The sequence below is a fragment of the Carassius carassius genome, chromosome 13, assembly GCF_963082965.1.
Source record: "Carassius carassius chromosome 13, fCarCar2.1, whole genome shotgun sequence".
Lineage (NCBI taxonomy): Eukaryota > Metazoa > Chordata > Actinopteri > Cypriniformes > Cyprinidae > Carassius > Carassius carassius.
This window is the reverse complement of record NC_081767.1, coordinates 31,962,132-31,989,439: the sequence shown is the minus strand read 5'-3', so window position 1 is coordinate 31,989,439 and position 27,308 is coordinate 31,962,132. Positions and strand designations below refer to the sequence as shown.

At 36.9% G+C, this 27,308-nt stretch overlaps 1 protein-coding gene across 1 annotated transcript in view; it reads left to right on the top strand.

Moving 5' to 3' along the window:
- Positions 1 to 27,308, top strand: part of LOC132155784 (sucrase-isomaltase, intestinal-like) — a 74,838-nt gene that overhangs the window by 31,823 nt on the left and 15,707 nt on the right. Inside the window, 25 exon segments of the mRNA XM_059564475.1 lie at positions 398 to 514; positions 956 to 1,110; positions 1,507 to 1,591; positions 3,310 to 3,366; positions 4,575 to 4,699; positions 5,561 to 5,649; positions 14,470 to 14,603; positions 17,367 to 17,510; positions 17,607 to 17,801; positions 18,248 to 18,318; positions 18,320 to 18,400; positions 18,865 to 19,033; positions 19,512 to 19,608; positions 20,894 to 21,006; positions 21,299 to 21,424; positions 22,079 to 22,210; positions 22,356 to 22,385; positions 22,388 to 22,474; positions 23,039 to 23,101; positions 23,469 to 23,585; positions 23,896 to 23,986; positions 24,080 to 24,218; positions 24,314 to 24,447; positions 25,363 to 25,397; positions 25,675 to 25,791. Coding sequence (XP_059420458.1) covers positions 398 to 514; positions 956 to 1,110; positions 1,507 to 1,591; positions 3,310 to 3,366; positions 4,575 to 4,699; positions 5,561 to 5,649; positions 14,470 to 14,603; positions 17,367 to 17,510; positions 17,607 to 17,801; positions 18,248 to 18,318; positions 18,320 to 18,400; positions 18,865 to 19,033; positions 19,512 to 19,608; positions 20,894 to 21,006; positions 21,299 to 21,424; positions 22,079 to 22,210; positions 22,356 to 22,385; positions 22,388 to 22,474; positions 23,039 to 23,101; positions 23,469 to 23,585; positions 23,896 to 23,986; positions 24,080 to 24,218; positions 24,314 to 24,447; positions 25,363 to 25,397; positions 25,675 to 25,791 — 2,703 coding nt within the window.

Sequence of the window (27,308 nt, the reverse complement as noted above, 5' to 3'; positions counted from 1 at the left end):
CTGCTCCAGGGGTGTGTTCACTTCTCACTGCTGTGTGTGTGCACTTGGATGAGTTAAATGCAGAGCACCAATTCTGAGTATGGGTTACCATACTTGGCAAAATTCATGACTTTCAATAAAAATGTATATAGAAAAGAAGCTTCAGAATTGTTTATGCTTTTAATTGCAGAATACAGACTTTGATATTTTGGTAAATATGAGCACAATATGAGATCTCTTCTGATACTCCAGGGAGACATTTGTCAGACTACTGTCTTTTTCATATATAAAATACTGGAGTCTCTGCTTAATCTTCATTTAATTGCCTTGCTTATTGCCTTGAAAACTGTTGAGATAATAAAGAGCAATTTTGTCCCTCCTATGGAGAGACACTAAATCTGACTATGTTATTCTGCAGATCGGTGCGGATATCTGTGGGTTCTTTGACAACTCGACGGAGGAGCTTTGCACACGTTGGATGCAAGTGGGCGCATTCTACCCCTTCAGCCGTAACCACAATGCAAAAGGTTTTGCAGTACGTACTGCCAATTAAATACTCATAAACATTCAGTCTCAAAGTGTACGAAGTGTCGTCCTCTTCAAACATCTGTGCTACGTGTTTCTAGCTCAACGGCAAGGCTCTGAATTACAAATGAGTCCTCTCTCTTTAAATGCTATTTGTAGAAGATTTATTTCTCTAATCATTATTGTGAGATTGGCATGAGAGAAGCAATCAGACCTCCGGAGTGAGAGTTTGAGAGGGCAAATGAGGATGAATGGAAAATTATATTCTTGGTGAAATTAGATGAATAAGATTTGACCTTTTAGTCAGAGAGTAATCATTCCACGGCTGTCTCCACGACCGATGGCTCTCCGCCATGATGAACATATTATCAGTATCCACACAGTAAAATCCATTTCTCTCTTTGCTCTTCAGCTTACTCCCCCTGACTGGTTTTATGTCCCTTTCTAACAGGACCAGGACCCTGCAGCATACGGCTTTGGCTCTCTCTTGGTGAACACCTCAAGGCATTACCTGAACATCAGATACATGCTCTTGCCTTACCTCTACACTCTGTTCTACAAGGCCCATGTTAACGGAGAGACTGTAGTCCGTCCCTTAATGCACGAGTGAGTTCGGAAGCACATGCAGTGCAACAGTTTCAGCCTCAACAAACAGCAAGTGTTTCTTGTTGGTTCTGTTTATGAACTTCATTGATGTAGTGTTATTTTAAATTGTAAAATTGGTTTACAATATTAGTTATTTTACTATATTTAGTTCTAAATATGGTCTTGATGAATATAAGAGACTTATTTCAAAAACATTTGAATGTAATGTAATCTAATCAAACATTTTTTTACAGACTTTTATTGTTTTGGCATGTTTTGTTTCAGTTTGTTTTGGGTTGTATTGACATGTTTTTTGTGTTGTTTTGACATGATTTCTTGTTTTGCCATGTTAAGAATTCTGTATTAACCAATCAGCATTCAGGAACTGCTTTATAAGAATTGTTTCCTGCTCTGTAGGTTCTATTCTGACAGTGAAACCTGGGCAGTACACAAACAGTTCATGTGGGGATCATATCTACTCATTACACCTGTGCTGGATCCTGTGAGTGAACACACACACACACACACTGTTGTCTGTTCCTGTGGGCCCATGTGGATGACCTCCTCTGGGACAAATGTGAGGAAGATGGGACTTTTTCTAACTTTTTTCATTTCCATCGCTTTTTCTCTCTTTCTAATGAGTTCGTCGACCTCATTATGAAGAAATTAGAACTGAATATAGATTGCGGCCATGTGAAAATGGGTGATGAATTGTTTGAAGAGTCTAATGTGGCTTCATGCATTTTATCAAGAATGTGACTGATTCAGACTCTTCAAGTTCAAAGAGCTTCCCATGAGAACATGGCAAAAGGGCCGTTTTGAGAAAGTTTGATGCACATACATCAAGAGATGCCTGTGTTGGGTTTATTCAAATCTTCAATCAGCTGCAAAATCCATATGCATCAGCTGCATGAAAGATTATGATAATTACTGGACCATGTGGTACGAAAAAAAGTTGTAAGGTGCTATAACAAGTTGCAGGGAAGAAAAGCTGCTGTTGTTTTTCATCTCGCAAGCATTAATTTAATGACACCCGACATCTAACTTGCAAATCAGTTGAACTTTGATCTTCTCAACAAGGGTTTTGACTAGGGAAATCTATTCCCACCTTCATTTTTTTTTTTTGGTCATATTAGCCATCTTTTTAAGTGTTCAAATGTCCTGGCTCATCTTCACGCTCTCATTTAAAGAGTATGTTGGTGCTCTGCTTTTAATTCCCTCCAAAAAAATTCAATTCATCAAAGAATCATGACTGCAAATAATAATAATAATAATAATAATAGTATGTCATGGTTTCCACAAAAATATTAGGTAGCACAAATGTTTTCATCACCGATAATAATAATGAATGGTTCTTGAGCAGCAAATCAGCATGTTAGAATAATTTTTGAAGGATGACACTGAAGACTGGAGTAATGATGCTGAAAATTCAGCTTTGATCACAGATATAAATTACATTTTAAAAATGTATCAAAAGAGAAAAGATATATTTAAAATTCTATTCATATTTTACAATATTACTGTTTTAATGTACTTTTGAGCATACGTGACTTCCTTCATGAACATCAAAATCAACCGTCAAAATCAACAGTAGAATAGGTTATGCATGTACAGTTTGTAGTATTTATTTATTTACTTACTTTTATTTTATTTCAATTTGTTTTTAATAGGTACCCCTAGGATTAAGTTAAAACAGAAAAAAAGAAACACCCATGTACCTTTTACTAAGTAATGTATTTATTTACCACTGGCTGTTTATATTGCTATCTGTTTTTATTTACAATGGCTTCAAACTTGGCTCACTCAGTCAGGTTTTAGAGTCATAGCTATCCGTTGTTTTTGTTTTGTTTTGTTTTTAAACACACACACACTATTGCTATCTTAAAGACACTCATGGCTGGGTTTTCGGTGCACAGTGCTTTCAGCTTGATATGAATATCATACTTGAGTGCCACCATCTGAAGTGTACAGTGGGTTTTCCCTCAGGCACAGAGATGAATAATCTTTTCTTTTGGTTTGTTTGCTGCTTCACTTTGTTTCAACTTCTTACTCTCCGATACATTGCTCATATTTACTGAAGCTTGAAAATCCATGACAGGAGGACCATACCTCTCCAAAAAATCTGTGATGTACTGCCTAGTAGTTTAATGAATAATACTCGCATCAAAATAATGTCTGTCATTATGGTCAGCTGATTTTCTTTTTTTCTTTTTTTTTTAGGGTGTTGAAATTGTGGAGGCCTATATTCCAGATGCCATCTGGTATAACTTTGAGACGGTAAGACCTTCCTCTCGCACTGCAAACCAATCTGTAAATAATGGCAGGATGTTAATTTTGGGGTGAACCATTCCTTTCATATCTGCTTGAAACCACTGACTGCTTGTTGCTGTGCTGAGTCAGAGGCAGATGCTTTCGTTTAAGCCTCTCTAGAGTCTTGTTAGTGCTCTAAGAGCCAGATTAACTAGCACCGATCAGATCACTGATAGGATCGGTCTCTTGCATCTGTGTTTTGCACGTCTCAGAATGGGTCGATTACAGAAGTTGTGACTGGCAAAGCGGGTCTTGAGTGACCCTGGCAGAGCGAGACAGAGTTTGATGGAGAGGAGAATCACAGAGAACCTGATTGGATCTGAAATGACTTATTGAAAGAGCGGAGACTCAATGTCTGTCTCGTCGTCTTGGCATTGACCTAGTCACACAGTCAGAGAGAGGGGTGAGGGGTCTTGAGCTCGAGACAGGTAATGCAGGCAGTGTGAGGTGAACAACATGCTGAAAGTAAGTGTATGTTGAGCTAAGTTTCTGCTGAAATATTATAGTGACTACTTATTGTTATTACTGTAAAATCAATAATTAATATGGGATCTCTGTCAAACAGTGTAAGAAGCTTTTAGAAAATCCTTGTCTGTGAAAATGGTGGTGAATACCAAGTTATTTGACTAAGTTATATGACTTCCCCAAGGGGACTTTCCACAAGGGTAAGTCGTGGCCTAGTGGTTGGAGAGTCTGACTCCAAACCCGAAGGTTGTGGGTTTGAGTCTCGGGCTGGCAATACCACAACTGAGGTGCCCTTGAGCAAGGCACCAAAACCTCCAACTGCTCCCCGGGTGCCGCAGCATAAATGGCTGCCCACTGCTCCGGGTGTGTGTTTACAGTTTGTGTGTGTTCAATGCTGTGTGTGTGTGTGCGTGTGCACTTTGGATGGGTTAAATGCAGAGCATGAAGTATGAGTATGGGTCACCATACTTTCACAAACCCCAGTTTGGGAAACCTTGATGTAATGTTTAATGCACTTCATGTTGTCAAGAACAACAAATGGAATATTTTTTTATTTTTCTTTGCATTTTTATATCAAAATGATACAAGATTAACCTATTTAATTTTCCGTCCATTTTTTTTGTCCCCTTCCATTATATAATCCAATACATAAAGGATATATGCATAAGTTATATACATATATACATTGTGATTTTTGTTTCGATTTATAGGGGGTAAAGATTACAGAACGCAAATCAACAATTAACATGCACCTGCCAGCTGATAGAATTGGTTTACACCTGAGAGGCGGAGGCATTCTGCCCATACAAAGACCAAACGTCACAACTACATACAGGTAATGGGGGGACACTCAGAAAGCATATCTGAAAATACATAAAGCCTTAAATGACTAAAAAGCTTATTTTAAATTATTGCACTGTCACTAAACTCTATCTATGAAAATACAGCCAGTCCTGTAGCTCGCCCACTTACATTAAAGACATCTTAATGTCAAACAAAAACATATCTGCTGCTGTTTAGAGATTGCATTATAGTGTTTTGAACATTTGGTATTCTTTGAATTACCAAAGTATAAGAATATGACAACCATTCAGTACTTGATTCACAGCATCACTATATAGTGGTTAATACTGCAAAGTGAGTTTATAATACTGAGAAAAGAAAAAAAATATTAAAATGTTTTTTTTGTGTGTGTGTGTGTGTGTGTGTGTGTGTGCGCGCGCACCTGCATCAGTGTTTCAAACATGTATCTTTTGTTTATCATTCCTCTCAGAGGTAGTTCTGTGTTTTCATTCATCTCATTCCTGTTCATCTGCATGAGGCCTGAGTTTCTATTTAATGTTAGAAAAATGGTTCGAATTTCTCTCTGTGTTAAATAGCTATTTATTTCATAGTGTTTTATTTCCCACTGACTATATTACACCTTCAGCTGTAAAAATGAAAATGCACTATATCTCTTAAAGTATCTTTTGGGGTTCATTGGCATTCAAAGCAGGGGTGATAGACGAATGCATCACAAATGCAAGGTGAAGTACAAGCTATTTAAAATTCTTCTGGATCTGCTGTACGGTGTCTGTGACATGTTATTCACAAACAAGAATCCCATCTCAACTTCAAAGGATCCGTTTTCTACCTGCTCTTCAGTTTCTGGTAAAAAGTTGTACATTTGTGTGATGAAATTTGTGTGTTCCCTCAGCCGGCTTCATCCCATGGGACTGATCGTTGCACTCGATGACAACAAGGCTGCGTCAGGCGAGCTATTTTGGGATGATGGAGACTCTCGAGGTATTTTGGAGGAGCTAGATATTAATTAAAAGTTGTTTTTCTCTCTCTCTCTCTCTCTCTCTCTCTCTCTCTCTCTCTCTCTTGCAGTTCACTGTCAGAAACAAAAAATCTACCTTATACAGTGCTCAATAGCAAGGTTATGTTTTTCTTTTTCGAAAGTGAGGTTGAGTCAGAAGTTCAGATTTCAACTTTTTTTTTCTCTTGGCTATTATTTTATAAACAAATTTAATCAGAACAAAATGTATTTATATTTAATTAAAAAAACATTTTCTAAATAATAATAATAATAATATATATATATATATATATATATATATATATAATAAAAAAATAATAATATTTTTTGTGGCCAATAATTTATTGTAAAGAAACCTGCCTGACCATATAAACCCGGGATTTTCAGAGAGGGATTCATTAATATTTTATTTTGAATTTAGAAATTATCATATTATTATAGAAATTATTACATTATTAAATTATTACATTAACCATAGGCCTTGGATATCATACTGTATTATGTGCGATAGTCAGCATTCAAATTAATCATGAATAAATGTTACACAAAAAAATGTTTCATTAAACTTGTGGCCATGAGAAAATAGGTCTTTCCCTCAACATGACATCTCGAGGCCACGACATAAGGATGTCGATCTATTTCGACCTCACTCTGGGGTGAATTTCCCAAAAGCATCGTTAGCCAACTATGGTCGCAAGTTAGGTTGTTACCATCATAGTTCAGTGATTCGGTGTTTCCCGAAACCATAGTTCAAACGAACATTAGAATTTGTTGAAGCATCGAAAATATATTTTGATTCAAAAATAACAAAAATTGCGACTTTAGTGAGCGTGTTCACAACAATGCAGTGATGCTGCTGAAGTGTTATCTTTATTATTGGGCGCACAAGAAAACACGTCTGCAGCGCTGTACTTCAGCAGCGTACTAAACGCATAGACAATGATGAATAAAGTCGTTTTTTTTTGTGGACCAAAATGTATTTTCGATGCTTTAACAAATTCTAACTGACCCTCTGATGTCACATGGTGTTGGGGTAATGCATTACAAGTAACGCGAGTTCCCACTCACAAAAAAAACAAAAAACAAAACAGATTTAGTATTCATCAAAATTAATCAAAACAGTGAAATGCAAACTCAGAATATGACGCAAACCTGCAATAACTAAATATATTAACACAAATGTATCTATTCCCATTTTATTAACAGTGTCTTTGCTGCTGACCTTTAATGATCCAGTTCAACCATATTAATAATTAAAAAATGACTTTAGATAAACTAACAATTGTGCTTCATTGTTTTTTTTTTATTGCTGAAGAGTGTTGAAACTTCTTCTCCTGTGTTCTACTGTACAGACGTGAATTTACTTTTCCTTCAGCCTGAGGTTTATTTATTAAACTTTTTGGTGTAAAAGGGCTTTTACATTTGCTATAAATAGAACTTCTTATATTAAAAACAATCAAGCCCTGCTCATATTTAAAAAGTAACGTGAAAGTAACGCAAAAGTAATGTAACACATTACTTTCCATAAAAAGTAACTTAGTAACGTATTTAGTTACTTTTTTAGGGAATAACGCAATATTGTAAGGCATTACTTTTAAAAGTAACTTTCCCCAACACTGGACAGTATTACGTACATATGTTTTCAATGGAGGGACAGAAAGCTCTTGGACCAAATCTAAAATATCTTAAAATGTCTTCTGAAGATGAACGGAGGTCTTACGGGTTTGGAACGACATGAGGGTGAGTCATTAATGACATCATTTTTATTTTTGGGTGAACTAACCCTTTAACTCTGCTTATAGAAAAGCACTTTGGTTCAAAGTAAACCTTTAAATAAATATATCCCTTTTTAAACGACCCTTTGCCTGCCTCCGCCTCTGTGTTATGTTATGCACGTAACAATTGCATAAAAACATATTAATTTGTATATTGCAATCCTGTCTATCAGTTTCAACTAAAAAATATGTCGTCAACAACACGTTGCATCCATCGATTCTGTCATGTTTTTCATTGACACGCCCCCAACTCGGAAACTCAGAGCTTAAAGAAAATTCAGAGTTTCCCACTCGTAATTAAGATTTTGTGGTGGCGTTCATGTGCATTTAACTCATAAATACGATGATACGTGACTTGAACGCACCATCATTCTTCCATCACATGCGTGTGACATCATTAACAATGGCCCTATGTTAACGTGGTTCAAACAACGGAAATGCGATTGCGAACATGTTCGTAACAGTTCGTTTCAACAACAATGCATTGTACTATGGTGGTTAATCTGAACGATGCCATGCTGCTACCCTTCTGAGAACTAAGGTAATTAAAGTCAGGTGAATGACCCTGAGTGGTTGGTTCACTATAACACATCTGGGTGAACAAAGCACTTCTTCTTTGCCCTCTCGCCTCTTCTGAGAATCCGTGTGTATCAATAATATTGGATTATAACCCATTCAATCCGCACCTTGTGCCCCTGAGGATTGCGGTAATTTTTCATTTTTTTACCTCTGTATTTAGGTAAGTGGTTGTTGTTTATATTCTGATTTACGTGTAGATATTTATTTACAGACTGTATTCTGGTGTTTTTGTATTTCCCCACCTGTTAATCTGTGCGTTCGCACATAGAATAGTCGGTACCTCCTAACCGATCAAGTTTGTCTTTTTGACTGAACGAACTGAGAATGAATATGCTTGCACTGTGATACTACTGTTTGCAATGGATTGAGTGAAGTTTTATTTGGCTTTTGGTTGTTTATATGTTGTGTGTGTGTGTGTGTATGCATATATATGTATATAATAAATTAAATGTTACCTTGTCATAGTGTTTTATAATCTATACAGATAACTTTTATGTATGCCAATAAAATAAATATAAAAACCATATTAGAATAACCTTAGAAAACCTTATTTATTACTTATACTAGCACTTTATCATTAACACACACACACACACACACACACACACACATGTGCTAGTTATTATATTAGTAATAATTGGGGTTGCACCGACTAGTCGCCGGTCCTATAAAGGGCGCAACAGGATAATAAATCCTTGTTTCCAAACAGTTAAAATGACAAATAAATGTATACTCCGAAAAGGTCCACAAGACATGTGTGATCATATTACTGGATGCTCGAAATTGAACGGGAGAACGCACATTCTAAACTGCTTGTATAGGTAAGTTAATTGCTAGTGTGTCGGATTTATAATGCGGCCACAGGTGCAGCCCATTCTGGTAGTGCTCTAGCCATAATTCTGGCTGCTCTGGGAAAAATTATAAGTCAGGAGGATTGGGACATTTTAGGTTTGGTGGATGCAGCCCTTGTCACACATACACCGCTTTCTAGGGACATTTGTGCCTCTGTCATCTGCGATACTTTCTCATAGGCAGATCTGGTTCACACAAACCTCCCTGCCTGACACTATCAGAAAAGAACTGACTTACATGCCAGTTACTCCAGGTCAGATGTTTCACCCGGATTCTCAAGCAATGCTTCATAAAGCAGAACAAGCACGTTGTAGAAGAGTCAGTGCATCACACATTTGATCGCTCTAGGATAACTAGACAGTCATATCAAGTCTGTCAGCCTCCACAGCCTCCCCACTTTAATTGACCACAACCATGGGAGATTGGTGGAAGACCGAATAGTCGATTTCAGAGATTTGATGACCGTCGCAGACAGGTAGCCCAGTCCCGGTCATCAGTTAGGGATACACCGCGGAGAAAGCAGAATCCCAGGGGCTCAGGCCCCCAAGGAGGGACTGCATAGCAATGCCAAAAGGGTGGCTAGAACGTGCTCCCAACTATGCCTGGACAGTTGGGAGAAAGAAATAAATTCAGACCATTGGGTACTAGCTACAGTTAAAAAATGGTTACAGAATTCAGTTCCGGTGTCGATTCATTTTTAGGAGTACACATGACTGTGGTAAAATGTCAATGTCAATGTCACCTTTATTTATATAGCGCTTTAAACAAAATACATTGCGTCAAAGCAACTGAACAACATTCATTAGGAAAACAGCGTCAATAATGCAAAAATGATAGTTAAAGGCAGTTCATCATTGGATTCAGTTATGTCATCTCTGTTCAGTTAAATAGTGTCTGTGCATTTATTTGCAATCAAGTCAACGATATCGCTGTAGATGAAGTGTCCCCAACTAAGCAAGCCAGAGGCAACAGCGGCAAGGAACCGAAACTCCATCGGTGACAGAATGGAGAAAAAAACCTTGGGAGAAACCAGGCTCAGTTGGGGGGCCAGTTCTCCTCTGACCAGACGAAACCAGTAGTTCCATTCCAGATATCTGGGGCTCTAGTTGTCCTGGTCTCCGCTGTCTTTCAGGGATGTAGAGGTCCTTTCTAGGTGCTGATCCACCATCTGGTCTGGATACGTACTGGATCCGGGTGACTGCAGTGACCCTCTGGTCTGGACACAGACTGGATCTGGTGGCCACGGTGACCTCGGAACAAGAGAGAAACAGACAAATATTAGCGTAGATGCCATTCTTCTAATGATGTAGCAAGTACATAGGTTGTTATGGGAAGTGTTTCCGGTTCCGGTTTACCTAATTAATGCAGCCTAAAAATCCTTTAACGGATTTGGATAATAAAAGCATATTAGTATATTATGTGTATGCCAGGTTAAAGAGATGGGTCTTTAATCTAGATTTAAACTGCAAGAGTGTGTCTGCCTCCCGAACAATGTTAGGTAGGTTATTCCAGAGTTTGGGCGCCAAATAGGAAAAGGATCTGCCGCCTGCAGTTGATTTTGATATTCTAGGTATTATCAAATTGCCTGAGTTTTGAGAACGTAGCGGACGTAGAGGATTATAATGTAAAAGGAGCTCATTCAAATACTGAGGTGCTAAACCATTCAGGGCTTTATAAGTAATAAGCAATATTTTAAAATCTATGCGATGCTTGATAGGGAGCCAGTGCAGTGTTGACAGGACCGGGAAAATATGGTCATACTTCCTGGTTCTAGTAAGAACTCTTGCTGCTGCATTTTGGACTAGCTGTAGTTTGTTTACTAAGCGTGCAGAACAACCACCCAATAAAGCATTACAATAATCTAACCTTGAGGTCATAAATGCATGGATTAACATTTCTGCATTTGACATTGAGAGCATAGGCCGTAATTTAGATATATTTTTGAGATGGAAAAATGCAGTTTTACAAATGCTAGAAACGTGGCTTTCTAAGGAAAGATTGCGATCAAGTAGCACACCTAGGTTCCTAACTGATGATGAAGAATTGACAGAGCAACCATCAAGTCTTAGACAGTGTTCTAGGTTATTACAAGCAGAGTTTTTAGGTCCTATAATTAACACCTCTGTTTTTTCAGAATTTAGCAGTAAGAAATTACTCGTCATCCAGTTTTTTATATCGACTATGCAATCCATTAGTTTTTCAAATTGGTGTGTTTCACCGGGCTGCGAAGAAATATAGAGCTGAGTATCATCAGCATAACAGTGAAAGCTAACACCATGTTTCCTGATGATATCTCCCAAGGGTAACATATAAAGCGTGAAGAGTAGCGGCCCTAGTACTGAGCCTTGAGGTACTCCATACTGCACTTGTGATCGATAGGATACATCTTCATTCACTGCTACGAACTGATGGCGGTCATATAAGTACGATTTAAACCATGCTAATGCACTTCCACTGATGCCAACAAAGTATTCAAGTCTATGCAAAAGAATGTTGTGGTCAATTGTGTCAAACGCAGCACTAAGATCCAATAAAACTAATAGAGAGATACACCCACGATCAGATGATAAGAGCAGATCATTTGTAACTCTAAAAAGAGCAGTCTCAGTACTATGATACGGTCTAAATCCTGACTGGAAATCCTCACATATACCATTTTTCTCTAAGAAGGAATATAATTGTGTGGATACCACCTTTTCTAGTATCTTGGACAGAAAAGGGAGATTCGAGATTGGTCTATAATTAACTAGTTCTTTGGGGTCAAGTTGTGGTTTTTTGATGAGAGGCTTAATAACAGCCAGTTTGAAGGTTTTGGGGACATGTCCTAATGACAATGAGGAATTAATAATAGTCAGAAGAGGATCTATGACTTCTGGAAGCACCTCTTTTAGGAGCTTAGATGGTATAGGGTCTAACATACATTTTGTTGGTTTAGATGATTTAACAAGTTTATACAATTCTTCCTCTCCTATGGTAGAGAATGAGTGGAACTGTTCCTCAGGGGGTCTATAGTGCACTGTCTGATGTGATACTGTAGCTGACGGCTGAATGGTTGCAATTTTATCTCTAATAGTATCGATTTTAGAAGTAAAGTAGTTCATAAAGTCATTACTGCTGTGGTGTTGGGAAATGTCAACACTTGTTGAGGCTTTATTTTTCGTTAATTTAGCCACTGTATTGAATAAATACCTGGGGTTATGTTTGTTTTCTTCTAAAAGAGAAGAAAAGTAATCGGATCTAGCAGTTTTTAATGCTTTTCTGTAGGATATGTTACTTTCCCGCCAAGCAATACGAAATACCTCTAGTTTTGTTTTCCTCCAGCTGCGCTCCATTTTTCGGGCTGCTCTCTTTAGGGTGCGAGTATGTAAGTTATAACTGTAACCATGGATCTATGAGACAGAATGATGACCGTCACCATATCTTGTCATTTCTTTATGAACTGAGGCGTTTCAGGCAAGAGGAAGTGCTTTGTTCACCTGGATGTTTTATAGTGAACCAACCACTGTTTCCATTAGTTCTTGGAAGGGTAGCAGAATCGTGTCATTCAAGGTAAAATCGTGGTGACGGTGATCATTCGGTCTCATAGAGCCATAGTTATAGTCTTAACTAAACTTACCTCGACATGATATGATCTTGTGGCCATGCCATATTACGTTCCCACGATGACATTCTCTCAAATTAATACAGGTGCATCTCAATAAATTAGAATGTTGTGGAAAAGTTAATTTCAGTAATTCAACTCAAATTGTGAAACTTGTGTATTAAATAAATTCAATGCACACAGACTGAAGTAGTTTTAAGTCTTTGGTTCTTTTAATTGTGATGAGTTTGGCTCACACTTAATGAACGCATCTCAACAAATTAGAATACTTTATAAGACCTATAAGAAGTAAATAAATGGTGTATTGTTGGCCTTCTGGAAAATGTTCATTTGCTGATACTTGGTAGGCTTTTGCTTTAATCGCTGCCTTGATTCGGTGTGGCATGGAGGTGATCAGTTTGTGGCACTGCTGAGGTGGTATGGAAGCCCTGGTTTCTTTGACAGTGGCCTTCAGCTCATCTGCATTTTTTGGTCCCTTGTTACTCATTTTCCTCTTGAAAATACCCCATAGATTCTCTCTGGGGTTCAGGTCTTGTGAGTTTGCTGGCCAGTCAAGCACATCAACAACATGGTCATTTAACCAACTTTTGGTGTTTTTGGCAGTGTGGGCAGGTGCCAAGTCCTGCTGGAAAATAAAATCAGCATCTTCAAAAAGCTGGTCAGCAGAAGGAAGCATGAAGTGCTCCAAGATTTATTGGTAAATGGGTGCAGTGACTTTGGTTTTCAAAAAACTCAATAGACAACAGCAGATGACATTGCTCTCCAAATCATCACAGACTTTGCAAACTTAACACTGGACTTCAAGCAACTTGGGCTAAGAGCTTCTCCCACCACCAGTCCAGTTCTTCTTCTTAGTCCAGGTAAGATGCCTCTGATGTTGTCTGTGGTTCAGCAAATTTCTTGACACGTTTGTGTGTCGTGGCTCTTGATGCCTTGACCCCAGCCTCAGTCCATTTCTTGTGAAGGCCCCTTAAATTCTTGAATTGATTTTGCTTTACAATCCTCATAACGCTGTGGTTCTCTCGGTTTATTGTGCATCTTATTCCTTCCACTCAACTTTTTTGTTAACATTCTTTGAAACGGCAGTCTGTGAACAGCCAGCTTCTTTGACAATGAATGTTTGAGGCTTACCCTCCTTGTGAAGGGTGTCAATTATTGTCTTCTGGACAACTGTCAGATCAGCAAGATAAGTCTTCCCTATTATTGTGTAGCCTAGTGAACTAAACTGAGAGACCATTTTGAAGGCTCAGGAAACTTTTGCAGGTGTTTTTAGTTGATTAGCTGATTGGGATGTCACCATATTCTAATCACAAGACCAAAGACTTAAACTACTTCAGTCTGTGTGCTTTTAGTTTATTTAATACACAAGTTCCACAATTTGGGTTGAATTACTTGCATAAATGAACTTTTCCAGGACATTCTAATTTATTGAGTGCACCTGTATCCAGTGGCCACGACATATTATCACGTTCCCGCAAGTTATGTCATAGCCCTGACAAAACTAAGTTAACCGACCAAGTCTCCTTATGGGCACCTTACAAAACGCATGAACTTGAGCAATGAATGTGAGATGTAAAAAAGCAATGCTGGCTTGAAGCTTTCAAATTGGTCACAGGTTCATTTTTATTGTTAGCTTTTTTTTAGCTAAATTATAAGATTTACCCAGATGTTTCTTGGAAAAACAAATAATCCTTGTTACTCACATTTAAGTTGATTTGTCTGTCATAACTTTTCCTTCTGTCTTTTTCTTAGATACAGTTTCATCTGGTGTTTACAATCATTACCAGTTTTCTGTGGCTAATGTACGTCATGCTAATCTCAAATTTTTTTATTTTTTTTTTATTTAGATTGCATTGAATTACATTGTGTGTCCATGGCATATTTAAATGGCAACTATTACAAAAATCTGTAGTAATATATATATATATATTTATTTATTTATTTTTGGCTGGCTCAGGATGTTTTGTCAATGCAAGTTGCCCACAATGGATACACAGATCCAAACAACTTGAAGTATGAGAAGATCACAGTGATGGGAGTGAACAGCACACCTGCTCTCGTGCTTGTGTCGGATGGCAACTTCGTTATCACTCTGAATGAGTCCCAGATTGATTATGATTCTTCCACGAGGGTAATCTTAGTTTTTTTAATGATTTTATTTTTATAACTTATGCTATTGTTAGTTTTATGTAAAGTTTTAGTAATTTTTTTATTTTTTTTTTATTTAAATATTTTTAGTTTTTAAATGTCTTTTTGACATGTTTACTAATTTTTATTTCAGCTTTAGTTATTTTAGTAAACTAAATGGAAATCAGAAATGTTGCATTGGAAACTATCTGAACTATAACATTTTTTTTATATATATTTTACTTCACTTCAAGTAATGCATTTTTGTTTGGTTTGAGTAACTACAATAACTAGCAATAGTCAAAAGTCACTGTGACTGTCAGTTTACCTCAAACATTAAAATTATATTTTTTATTTATTTAAATATAAAATTACAATTTGGACTTTTGTAATGACCGCAACATTTGTATTTTTTTTTTTTTTTGCATTACAGTACTAAATAATACAGCCGTATGCAAAATACATGATGCACTGCAACTGAAGTTAAAAATGAAAGCTATCAGCCAAATAAATTGACAGAAACCTTAATCTAATATTTCCATTAAGCCAAGATTTTCTCAACAAAAAGCCATCTGAAAATAGCTGTCCTTCAAAGGGCTTTACAGAATTCTCAGAAATGTATAAGCTAATTTGACATTTGGAGAACATCTCTAAACGAAGTGAAAAATGAAGAAAAAATCACAGCCGATGTAACGTAATTAGGACTGTGAGCCAGTCCAACAAATCATGTCCACAAAATGGAGCCTGACTTCTGTTTAATACAGAGTAGGATTCCCTAGGGTACCAGCAGAGGCCCTGTCATTACAAGTGAGTGTCCAGGGATGCTCACGGACCAGAGATTGAATTTGTCAGGGCTCTCAAAAGCACACATGCATTAGCCTATGATAAAGGACATCACTTTCTCCCAGAGCTCAAGGTCTTGGAATGACAACATGAGGACGTGCAGACTTTGGTCTTAAACTACGCTTGATACATTAATGTCAGCTGCTGTAATTTATGGCATGTCTGCCAACTAACGCAAACACAACAGTCTTTGTCATCTTTGTCATCCACATCCTTTAACTAGAGGCATCATCGGCACTGGCTAGGATTCTGACGTAAAAAAAAACCTGCTGTCTTTTGAGTAATATGGAAGAAGGGCCAAAAGTCTTTAACCGGGCCATGTGATTCTGATGTGACTATACATGCCTGTGTGTCTCTGTGTGTGATTTCAAAGTATGGGAGGTGGGTGGGGCCAAAACAGAAAGCATTAAATTTGACCGTGTCAGCATGCTCTGTTTGTCTCCATTAATGTGACAACCTGCACTGCAGCCAATTAAATTTCTGTATTTGAAACCATATTTTTATGTGCTATGTTACTATACTTATACAAAACTCAGACATCACGTTTATTCATGAAGGATGCCGTAATACACTGGCATGCACGCATACAAACATCAGATATATTATTTGTTCATGAGGGATAATGCATCAGTATGCTGTGTGTGATTTCAGTCTAATGACATGGTTTGTCATGTCCTTTTTAGTTGTTTAGTTTAACATTCCTTCTGCGGTAGAAAAGCCTCAATTTACACTGTAACGATACCACTTTTACCAGTACGAGTCTGATACTGAATCTTTTATTTTATTTGTATCTTTTGTACAGGCTACAAAGAATCCTTTAGCAAACAGATTTAATTATCACACTTAATTATACCTGTTAAAATGTATTGTGCAAGCTTTTTGTTACTTTCACTGCTCATTTTATTGCTCTATAGTATTTAATCTTTTATTGAATGGCGCAATTGAACTGCGCTATAATAATGTTAGCACAAATGTTTTCCTATATTAATGCAGTGAACCACTTGTTTAACATAAATCTTGTAATGCCGATGAAATATGACTTGTATTCCAAAATGACTCATAAATTGCAAAACACTCTTTGTACCTAATGCAAAAGACATCTATAACCTAGCACATTTCACACAGGCTGCTAGTTTAACATTTAAAATAAATGTTTATAGTGAATGCCCTTATTTTTTGCACTTGTGTTTATTTATATATACATGTGTGTGTGTGTGTATATATATATATATATATATATATATATATATATATATATATATATATATATACATTTTAATCCAAATGATACATGTGCCAAGTGAGTGAACAGCAATCAAGATCATTCAACAGGAGTGACTTTTTGAGTAGGAGTACTAGTTCAGGAGTGCAGGATCATGCCCAATACTGATACCGGTATTGGTATCCGTGGACCCCTACATTGTAGCATTAATTAATTTATTTTAGCACAGTAGATATAAGCAATCCCATGATAAACTAAAGAAAGGATTAATATGTGAGTAAATCCAAAAGTAAATTTGATTTAGAACATGGCCAGAATATGCGTGCATTGAGACACATTCAAAACCATCGTCTTAACATGGTAAAACTGTGAATCTTTAAATATACTAATAAACAAAGTGAAAACTGACACCTTAACATGGCCAGTGCATGTGTGCCTACACATGGAAAAGAAACGCGTGGTCAATTCTCACGCATTCAATTTAAATACTTTTGGCCCCATCTGCTTTCCATATTAAAGGGGTCATGAAATGGAAAATCAAATAAAATCGTTCTCACATCAAAATTTCCTCTTTTGTAATCAAGGAAGCGTTCTGTACAGCTCATTTCTGTCCACCAATCACAAAAGCCATAATGCTGTTAGGTAAAGAAAATCTGTTAGGTCTGCTGTTAGGTAAATTATTTGCTGTTTTTGCTCCTCTAGGTACTACATCTGAAAAATCTGGAGCTGCAACTGGGGAAGAACTACACAGTCAGCTGGGAGGTCAAAAACTCTGTAAATATTGATTGTTACCCTGAAGGGGATGAAGATCAGGCCAAATGCGAAGCCCGGGGCTGCATCTGGGAGGTCCGAGAGAGACAATATTCAATATTCAGCCCTGTTATTTTCAAATAGTCTGTTTACAGAAAGCGAAACATAATTGCTTTTTATTCATTTTTGTAGCTATTAAGTAATCCTCAGTGTTATTATGCCGAGAACCACGGCTACATCACCACCAACAAGGTTGAGACATCTAGTGGCATCACTGTAGATATAGACCGCAATACCGAATTCCCAAGTCACCGTTCTCTATCTCGAGACATCAGCAAGCTACGGGTGGATATCACATACATGAGTGGAAGAAGCCTACATTGGAGGGTATGCTTTCTCCAGTTAATACCTACATTTCAATAAACTATTCTTGGAGGTCGCCAATTGTAATTGTCATTTTAATATATTGAAATTAGATATTTACATTCATGCATTTGGTAAATCACTTTTATCTAAAAAGTTTTCTGCAGCGATGCTATTGAAGCGCCATTTTGGGTTACCAAAAGAACCTTTCAGTAAATGGTTATTTATAAAAAAAAAAAAAAAAAAAAACATTAATGTGATAAACTTCATCTAAAGAACCATAAAGGACTTTTTGTGCATAATCTTCATTTTTAGGAGTGTTGGGAATCGAATCCATAACCTTGGTGTTACTAGCACCCTGCTCTATTGTTTGAGTTTTTTTTTTTTTTTTTTTTAGGAATTAGGAAAATAAATGAATACATTTAAGGTTACATTTATGTCTGCGACTGATTTTGGTCCTATTCAAATAGATCTTCGACCCATACAATGCACGCTATGAGGTCCCTGTTCATCTTGACCTGCCTGCCATGCCAGAAACAAACGAAACCAAGAGAGTATAGGGTTCAGATCCATGACAAACCATTTGGAATCCAAGTGATCAGAAAGGAAACAAATGAAATTATGTGAGTAACCTGAATTACCCTGGTAACATTGAGTCCAGAGAGGTTTTTTTGGTAATGTGGTAGTTAATGGGTAACTACCTAGTAAGTTCATTTACAAGGTATACTATGTATTTTATCTGTTATAAATATAATTTTTTTTTCTTTTTTTATGAAGTCATGTATATATAGTTTTTACTTTAAAATTCGTATGTATAAAATCATTTTAGAAGGAGATTAGCATGTCAAATTTTCCAAAGGTATTGCAACTATAAATTAATTGAGAAAAAAAAAGAAAAAGGCAACAAAGCAGTATTGTAAAGGAGCGCATGATCAGCACAGAAGTAACTCTGAATAGCAGAGCTGATGTTGCACTTTTAGGGTTTTTCTGAGAGTTTTAGGTCTATAAAAGCAAAATTTGCTGCCTTAATGAAATCTTGAATGTTCTGTTTTGTTAAATCTCATTCTCGCACTCTCTATTTCACTAGATGGGACTCTGCCGTGCCGGGGTTTACATTCTCTGATCAGTTCCTTCAGATCTCCACACGCCTTCCCTCAGACTATGTCTATGGTTTTGGTGAAACCGAACACCCCACCTACAAACATGACCTCAACTTCCACAAATATGGCCTGTTTGCGAAAGATCAGCCTCCAGGGGTGAGTGTCAGAACCAGTTGTGGTGTTTTACAAGCCTTCCTGTGTGCATATCATCTGCACTTTACAGCCGGCCCTAGCGTATAGTTTAGTCACTCAAAACAGTAATCAAAAGCAGTAATTGCTGTGACAAGTGACATAGTATATGGATGGATGGATGGATAGATAGACAGACTGACTCGTATGCAGTGACGCTCTTGCACCTCTCGGCTAACCGTCCTGTTATTGGCTGTCAGTCATTCACGGACTCCCTTCATGATACAATGCCCAAAGAAAGAGAAGCAAAGAGAGAGCTTCATGCAGGAAGAGAGAGAAAGAGATGTAATTAGGTTAATTAAAACAGAGAGATGGGATTTGCAGGGTCCATTCCTTTTAAGCCAAGTAAAAATCTCTCATTAACACATAATTGTCTGTTTAACACTGAGAACAACTGAAGTTGCTTCACAAACTCGAGCTCTAATCTCTTTCTCCCTATCTGCAGTATAAGCTGAACAGTTATGGAGTCCATCCTTTCTACATGGGTCTGGAGAAATCAACAAGTGCTCATGGCGTGCTCCTGCTTAACAGCAATGCTATGGGTGAGTAAAATAACACACTAAACTAATTGTGTCTCGCTTGGACCCATTCGACATGGCCTGCACTGGACAGTCTTTCTTGTAGGCTCAGACTAAATTAAACACATCCTGAACCAGCCTTAGATGATGAACCAGCCTAACATTATAATGCTGTGAAATACCTCATTGGGAAGACAATCCCAGAATGCATTGGAAAGAATCAAGAAAAACATTCCAACTGTAGAACAGAAAAAAGATGTTTTTCTATTTTCTATAAGATACAAAGCTCTTAATTCAGCTGTGGTTAATGTATTAACCACTGCAGTGAAGTTGTAGAAAACACAGTTTTATGTGTCCTTCTTCACATTTCTGTTTATGTAAAGGGCACTACAGTATCTCCAGGAACAATGTTTTTATTTTCTCTTTATGAGTCTAAAAATTGTCAGTCGGACACTTGCTGCATCTTTAGTATTGGAACAAATAAGTCCACCTCTCACTGGCACAAACACTGGTGTGAGTTTTGTCAGCAGGTCTTAAGGTTGTGATTAGAGCAAACGTTATTTATCAGAGGTGAGAGGCTGTCATTGAACTCTAGTGTGAGGAATGTTTATGCTTATTGCAGGAGTTTCTTTTGAGCTGCTTACACATAATGGTGGTGCTGCAGTGGGGCTTTTAACAGAGTTGTGCTCTCAGAGAGTCTTCTGCATTCAACCGCTGTCTCACAACCGCACACACACACACACACACACACACATTTGCAGTTAGGCAGTTAAGCATAAGACCTGAAATGATTTGAAGGTTTTATTGCATGTGTTGAAATTTATTTTGTAAAAGTAAGTTGGGAATGTTTATGTTGAAGGACTCTTTTTGAAAGGGCAAATAGTTAGTCCAGCAAAATCACATTTGGCAGCTTGTGCGCAGACAAATGCAATGATGACACTTTTTAAAATGTAATAAATCAAAGCCAAATACTTCAACTAAATCATAGTTGGAAAATGTATTTAATTTAATGAATGAAAAATCTATTATATTGTTTTTTTTATGTAACTTATTTTCTGTAGTTTTCTATAATATTCTTATATTTATAATTTAGGGAGATGGTTCACATTCTTTTGAGCATTTTATTAGACTTGATTTTTATGTGTGCGTACTGATGGGAAACAGTGGAATCCACTCCCTGTACTAAACCACCAACTTGCTGTTGTGTGTAAATAAAAAAATATATAAAAAAAAAATAATGGGCTAAGGTCGACACATTGAGTCATAGGGATTGTCATCCTATTTTTTTTTTTGCTTGTTTTGCTCTTAGATGTGACCTTCCAGCCTACTCCAGCTCTGACCTACCGCACCATCGGAGGTATCTTGGACTTCTACATGGTGATGGGACCCACTCCAGAAGAAGTGGTTCAGCAGTACACTGAGGTGTGTGTGTGTGTGTGTCCTGGCTTGATGAGGTTTAGCAGCTGGAGTCTCTCTGCCTCATTGCCCACAGTGTACTCAGTCTAAGCACACACACACAAAATAACATCCGAAAACTCACATTCATAAATGAAATACATAAATATTTATCTAAAGGAAGCTCGCTTGTCACATAGACAGAAGGGGCCATTTGACTTTCTTAAGCCACTTTAAAATGTATGTCCTAAAATGTATTTGCATAAAATGTTAAATATTTTTCTCCAGTTTTTTGCTTTTTTTTTTTTTTTTCTGACAGATGATCGGCCGCCCGGTTCTTCCGGCCTACTGGTCGCTCGGATTCCAGCTTTGCCGCTATGGCTATGCCAACGATAAAGAGATCGCAGATCTTTACAGAGACATGAAAGCAGCTAAAATACCTTACGTAAGCAATCTCATCTTGTAGTTTGTGCATGTGTCTTTCAGTCTCCTCCTGAACACAACAATAAACACGGTCATGTAACTCTCACCGACCTTCAAAACTTCCATCAGAACTTCAGGAATATTGTTTTTTTAATACCTCAACCAGTTATTTTGCAGTGATGTGCAACTTGAATGATGATAACACAACATTCTGTGGCTGTATTAAGACCTGTATTAATTAACGTGGTACTTGGAGTGAGTCACCGACTCAAAGTTTATAAAAATGCCTTTGTAGACTGCTTGGCAGCTTGTGAATGAACAAAAGTAATGAAAACATTTTTATAACTAATGAATTAAAGCCAATTACTTCAAAATTAGTTCTAAATAAAGAGCTATAGTTCTATAGAAATTATAAATTCTGATTTTGATTTTGACTTGCGCCAGTAATTAACCACCTGGCAACCATGCGGAACACCTTAGCAACCACTCACAACATCATGCTGCCTTCCTTTACATTTACATTTAATCATTTTGAAGATTATTTTATCCAAAGCAACATACAATAGGGGGAATTTGCAGAATTAAAAGTTTCAAACCAAAACCATTACGAAGTTTGCACTAAATTACTCCCATTTAAGTTTAATGATCATAATATCTGAATTTTGAATGCTTAAAGGATGTGCAATATGCAGACATTGAGTACATGGAGAGGCAAATGGACTTTACGCTGGACCAAGTGAACTTTAAAGAACTGCCTGCTCTGGTGGACGAGATGAGGGCTGAGGGAATGCGTTTCATCTTCATCCTGGTACGAGCTATTCCTGATTACTCTGGAAAAACAAAGTTGTTTTCTATAAAATGTCATCAGTGTGGTTTTCTTATTCCGGCCAGAAACATGCAGTGAAATGTATTCTGTACCAGATTTACATGCTTTATTTGTTTGTGTGCTTTAGGACCCAGCGATAGCAGGCAATGAGACAAAAGCTCCTACCCTGCATTTGATACCGGGATTGAAAAAGACGTTTTCATCAAATGGCCCCCTGAGCTCAGCAATGACATTGTGTGGGGAAAGGTATGACAAACACCAAGAAGAAGAGGAACATATTGATTCTGGGTCAATCCCACGTAGTTTTGTCGACAGTATATTTTTCTCTCTTCTGTGGCACAAGTTTGAGGTCCAAAATGCAGATCCTACACAACCTTAAAAATCCTCAGCATTCATCTAAAAAGCTCTATGGCCAGAGGCATATTAAGATGTGAATAAATCAACTTACAGTGTTGAATTCAAATGGCAGTTGTGCTCGTTCCTGTTGCGTGTCCTTAATCTGGCAACCCACGTGTGTGGAGTCTGAGGAGAACGAGTCGGGAGAAACAACTCTTTTCAACATTTTGACTTTGGAATGCAGTTCCCATTTAAACTGTTTGCAGTCATTATTACATACTGCACCTTTAAAGTGGGAAACTTCATCTGGAATGTGTCATTAGTTGAAGGGATTTCACAAGACTAAGAGGATGGAAAATTTGTAATACCGAAAACACTTGGAAAAAATAACGAACAAATTATTCACACAATACAACCACATTTTCATTAAAGCTTGATTTGTTTCAAACGTTTTGTTGTTTCTGTCTGTCATAGGTATGGCCTGATTATCCCAATGTCACTGTGGACAATTCTTTGGACTGGGATACTCAAGTAGAGGTATCTGCCTCTCACTTCATTATCTTTTTCTATAAATCACTCTTTTTATCTCTCTTTAATCAGAGAACTGGACATATTTTTTCTTGTATCCAAGTCTATTCAGTCTGAAATTGTCAGTACAATGGGCTATGATTGCAAATGCAGTCAAGAGAGATGAGTGTGACATAATAGGTGCTGTCAGCCAATCAGCATGTAGAAGACACACCAACAGCCAATCAGAACAGATCAGAACTGAATCAGCACATTATTATTTAAACAAATTGGCATGTTGCACTACTGAAATATCCAATCAGCTTGTAGTAATGGTTGAAGTGCCTTGTCCAGTCTACAGCAGTTCTTATGATGGTTGTTTCATTTCAACTTTCAGCTATTCAGAGCTTTCGCTGCGTTCCCTGATTTCTTCAAGAACAGTACAGCAGAGTGGTGGGGAGAGCAGATTAAAGACTTTTACAACAACATCATTAAGTTTGACGGACTTTGGATCGTGAGTGCTTTGTATTTTTTGTTGGAATGAAAAAAGTAAAGATGCTACACAACTTGTTCAAGCTCTTGTTACATGCCTATATATATATATATATATATATATATATATATATATATATATATATATATATATATATGTATGTATATATATATATATATATATATATATATATATATATATGAGCTGTGAAAGAACAAATCAAGGTTATGCACGGCCATGCTCCATTTCTGCACTCATTTGCGTATGGTCACTGTTTTCTCCTTTGCATTCTTTAAATGATAACTTTGTCATTATGTTTTGCCTTCTGAAGGACATGAATGAGCCAGCCAGTTTCGTGCATGGAACCGTTGGAGAAAATTGTCTAGGGAATGATGGTTTGGAAAATCCTCCATACATGCCCTGTAAGTTTGTTTGAGTGCAAGATGGTCAACATTTATACCTGTATTTAGCACTTTCTGTCCTAAATTAATCTGTATATGTGTGACTTTTCCCAGCACTGGAGTCCAAGCTCAGAGGTCTGAACCATAAGACTTTATGCATGAACAGTGAGCAGATCCTTGCCAGTGGCACACGTGTTAAGCATTATGATGTCCACAACTTGTACGGCTGGTCTCACACGAAACCCACTTACGAGTGAGTTTTCTGTCCTCCATATTCTCTACTGTTTTAGTTCTTAATTGTTCTGGAATGAGTTTTAATTTGTGTGCTTGTTTATGTGTATTTCTCAGTGCTTTGCTTAGTACCACTGGAAAGAGAGGTGTCGTAGTTACCCGTTCAACATACCCATCTAGTGGGCGCTGGGCAGGACATTGGCTGGGAGACAACTACTCTGCCTGGGACCAACTTCTGAAGTCCATTATAGGTATGTGTTTAGCGGTTCTTGGAAAGATAAGCATCGCTATAGTGCTCACTATTGTTCACTAAGTGTTTTTTTATTTTATTTTTTTAAGAAATCAATACTTAAATTCAACAAGTATGCATTAAATTGACAGTAAATACATCTATAATACTATAAAAATCTATTTCAAACAAATACTGTTTTTTTTTTTTAATCATTGGGGAAAAAAGTTTCATGGTTTCCACAAAAATATGAAGCAGCGCAACAGTTTTCAACATTGTTAATAATGATAAATGTCTATTGAGCAGCAAATCAGCACATTAGAATGATTTCTGAAGGATTATGTGACACTGAAGACTGGAGTAATGTTCAGCTTTGATCACAGGAATACATTACATTTTAAATCTATACAAATCGAAGACCATTATTTTAAATTGTAACAATATTTCACATTTATAGTTTAAATTGTATTTTAATATTACAAGTCTTGGGGAGCATAAGAGGCTTATTTAAAAAAAATATCAAAGACTTCTAACCACCCAAAACTTTTGAATGGTATTGTATATTAAATGGGAACTAAATGGAAAAGTTGTGCAGTGAGAATTTCAATGTATTGGTTTTCTGATAGATCAAAATCATATTTAACATATACAAATATTGTACAAGAGTCAAAAAAAAAAACTGAAAACAACAGAAGTTGAATTGCAACAGAAAGATATCTTTGCCTCAGATTCTTATAGTGACTTCTTAAAACAAGGCCGTAACTAATCAGCCAGAAAACCCTGGCACAACACAGCACAATATCTGTCTGGTACCTTTTGCTTTCGACCCACCTCCCTCATTAAACATAGTGTTTTTGTTGAACATCTACTGTAAAGTTCAGTGTATACCTAAATATTGGCATACATGAACCCCCCCCCCCCCCTATCTATCTTTCAGGCATGATGGAGTTCAGCATATTTGGCATCCCTTATGTAAGTGCCTCCCTCTTACTGCTGCAGCACTTGCTATTGATTTTTTATTTGTGCTTTATTTTCTATCAAACAATATTTTTAGTTCATTTGGGTGCATTACAGTAGCATGCAGCCATTACACCGACTCTAAAGTTTATTTATTAATGTTTAGGAGTTGGCTCTTGTGGCCCTGTTTTTACAGAGATTCTCTCTCTCTCTCTCTCTCTCTCTCTCTCTCTCTCTGTGTGTGTGTGTGTGTCTCTTCCCTTCTCATTCTCCCTTTTCACTCATGTTTCAGACTGGTGCTGATATCTGTGGCTTCTTTAATGTTGCTGATTATGAGATGTGCCATCGTTGGATGCAGCTTGGAGCTTTCTATCCATTCTCTAGAAACCACAACACCATCAACATGCCAGTAAGAACACAGCTTTAGAGAATTTAATCATGAATTACCTTTTTTTATGATTTTTGGACCAGTGTTAACCCAAACTTGACCAAATCTTGTTCTAAGCCTAGGTATAAGGATAGCTTGATCAGTCAATTGTGTCTGAGCTTTTTTCCCTTTTAAAAGATTTTATGTTTATCACGTCATTAGAATTTTTGGATCTAAAAATAGGGATTTTGAGACCGAAATTTGTAATGCTGCACATTTGGGGGGTGGGGTACTTATAGTTTTTATAATTAAAATTGCAATTTAAAATGTGATGAAAGAAATGCTTGTTTGTAGGACCACAAAATTTTTAGCAGATTAAACAACATGACAGACAGATAGACATGTGGGGCCATTTTTCAGCAAACAGTGTGAAACTGATCTTAATTGAGACTGATTTGGTGTTCAGCCAGATAATAAGTGACAGTGAGTGACAGGCATCAAAACGAAGGGTGAAACAAGATAAAGTCACTGTACAGACCGCCATGACAACTTCTATATGAACGCTTGTCTGTATGATGCCCTGAGAGAGATATGAAAATGATCTCTGAATCACTGAGACAGACAGTACAGTAGTTCATCGCAATGCTCCAAAACACACGGCGGCAATTGAAAAGGGCCTCCCACACAGACTCTGACTAATATCTGGTACCCATAGACAGGTGGGCTGTCAGGTATTCACTCTGGCACTTGTTTAAAATGTGACCTTTGCAAGTGTTTGGACCTGTCACAAAAATCTAATAAGCCCGGGGAGTGAGAGGGATCGATATGGCGTTTGGAAAATTCTGCAGTGAGTGGACGTGGCAGCTTTGTAGCTAACAGATACATTTCAGGGTATAATTAAATGCTCACAGTTATCCAGAAGCCTTCTGGGGTTCAGTCATTTAGAAACGGCTTTACTAAATGGGTGATTAAACAATGGACGAACAAACAATTAGAATTTAGAGTGGGAATGGCCTAAGATATATTATGCCTTGAATGTCCTATAGGATCCTGTAGCTCAGGTGGTGAAGAATTGGACACAAATGTCAAAATGAATAAATGTAATAAGTATCAAATAAGGATTCTTCTGGATAAATAGGAGTTCCATGTGGATTTATATTTATTCCTATTTAAATCTAAGAGTCATGTTGGGAGTTGATTTATTGATTTAACGTTTAAATTTATTTTGATTCATTTAAATTAACCTAGTTAAATTAACAGAATTTTCTTTCTTTCTTTCTTTCTTTGCTTAACTAACTTAACGTTTTGTTAATGTTTATTTACATGTGTTTGTCTAAATATTTTCACATTTTATTTATTCATGCAATTTAACCAGATTTTAATCAACTAAAACATTTTTATTTAATTTTTTTATTGTATTTTATTTATTTTATTTTTTTTAGATTCAGATAATAATTTCTATTACAATCCTTTTAGAATTTTTTGCAAATTATGACAGAAATTTGGGTTGAAGAAATAGTGTTTGCTATCTTCTCCCTATCATTTAGCTGTCTTTGTCA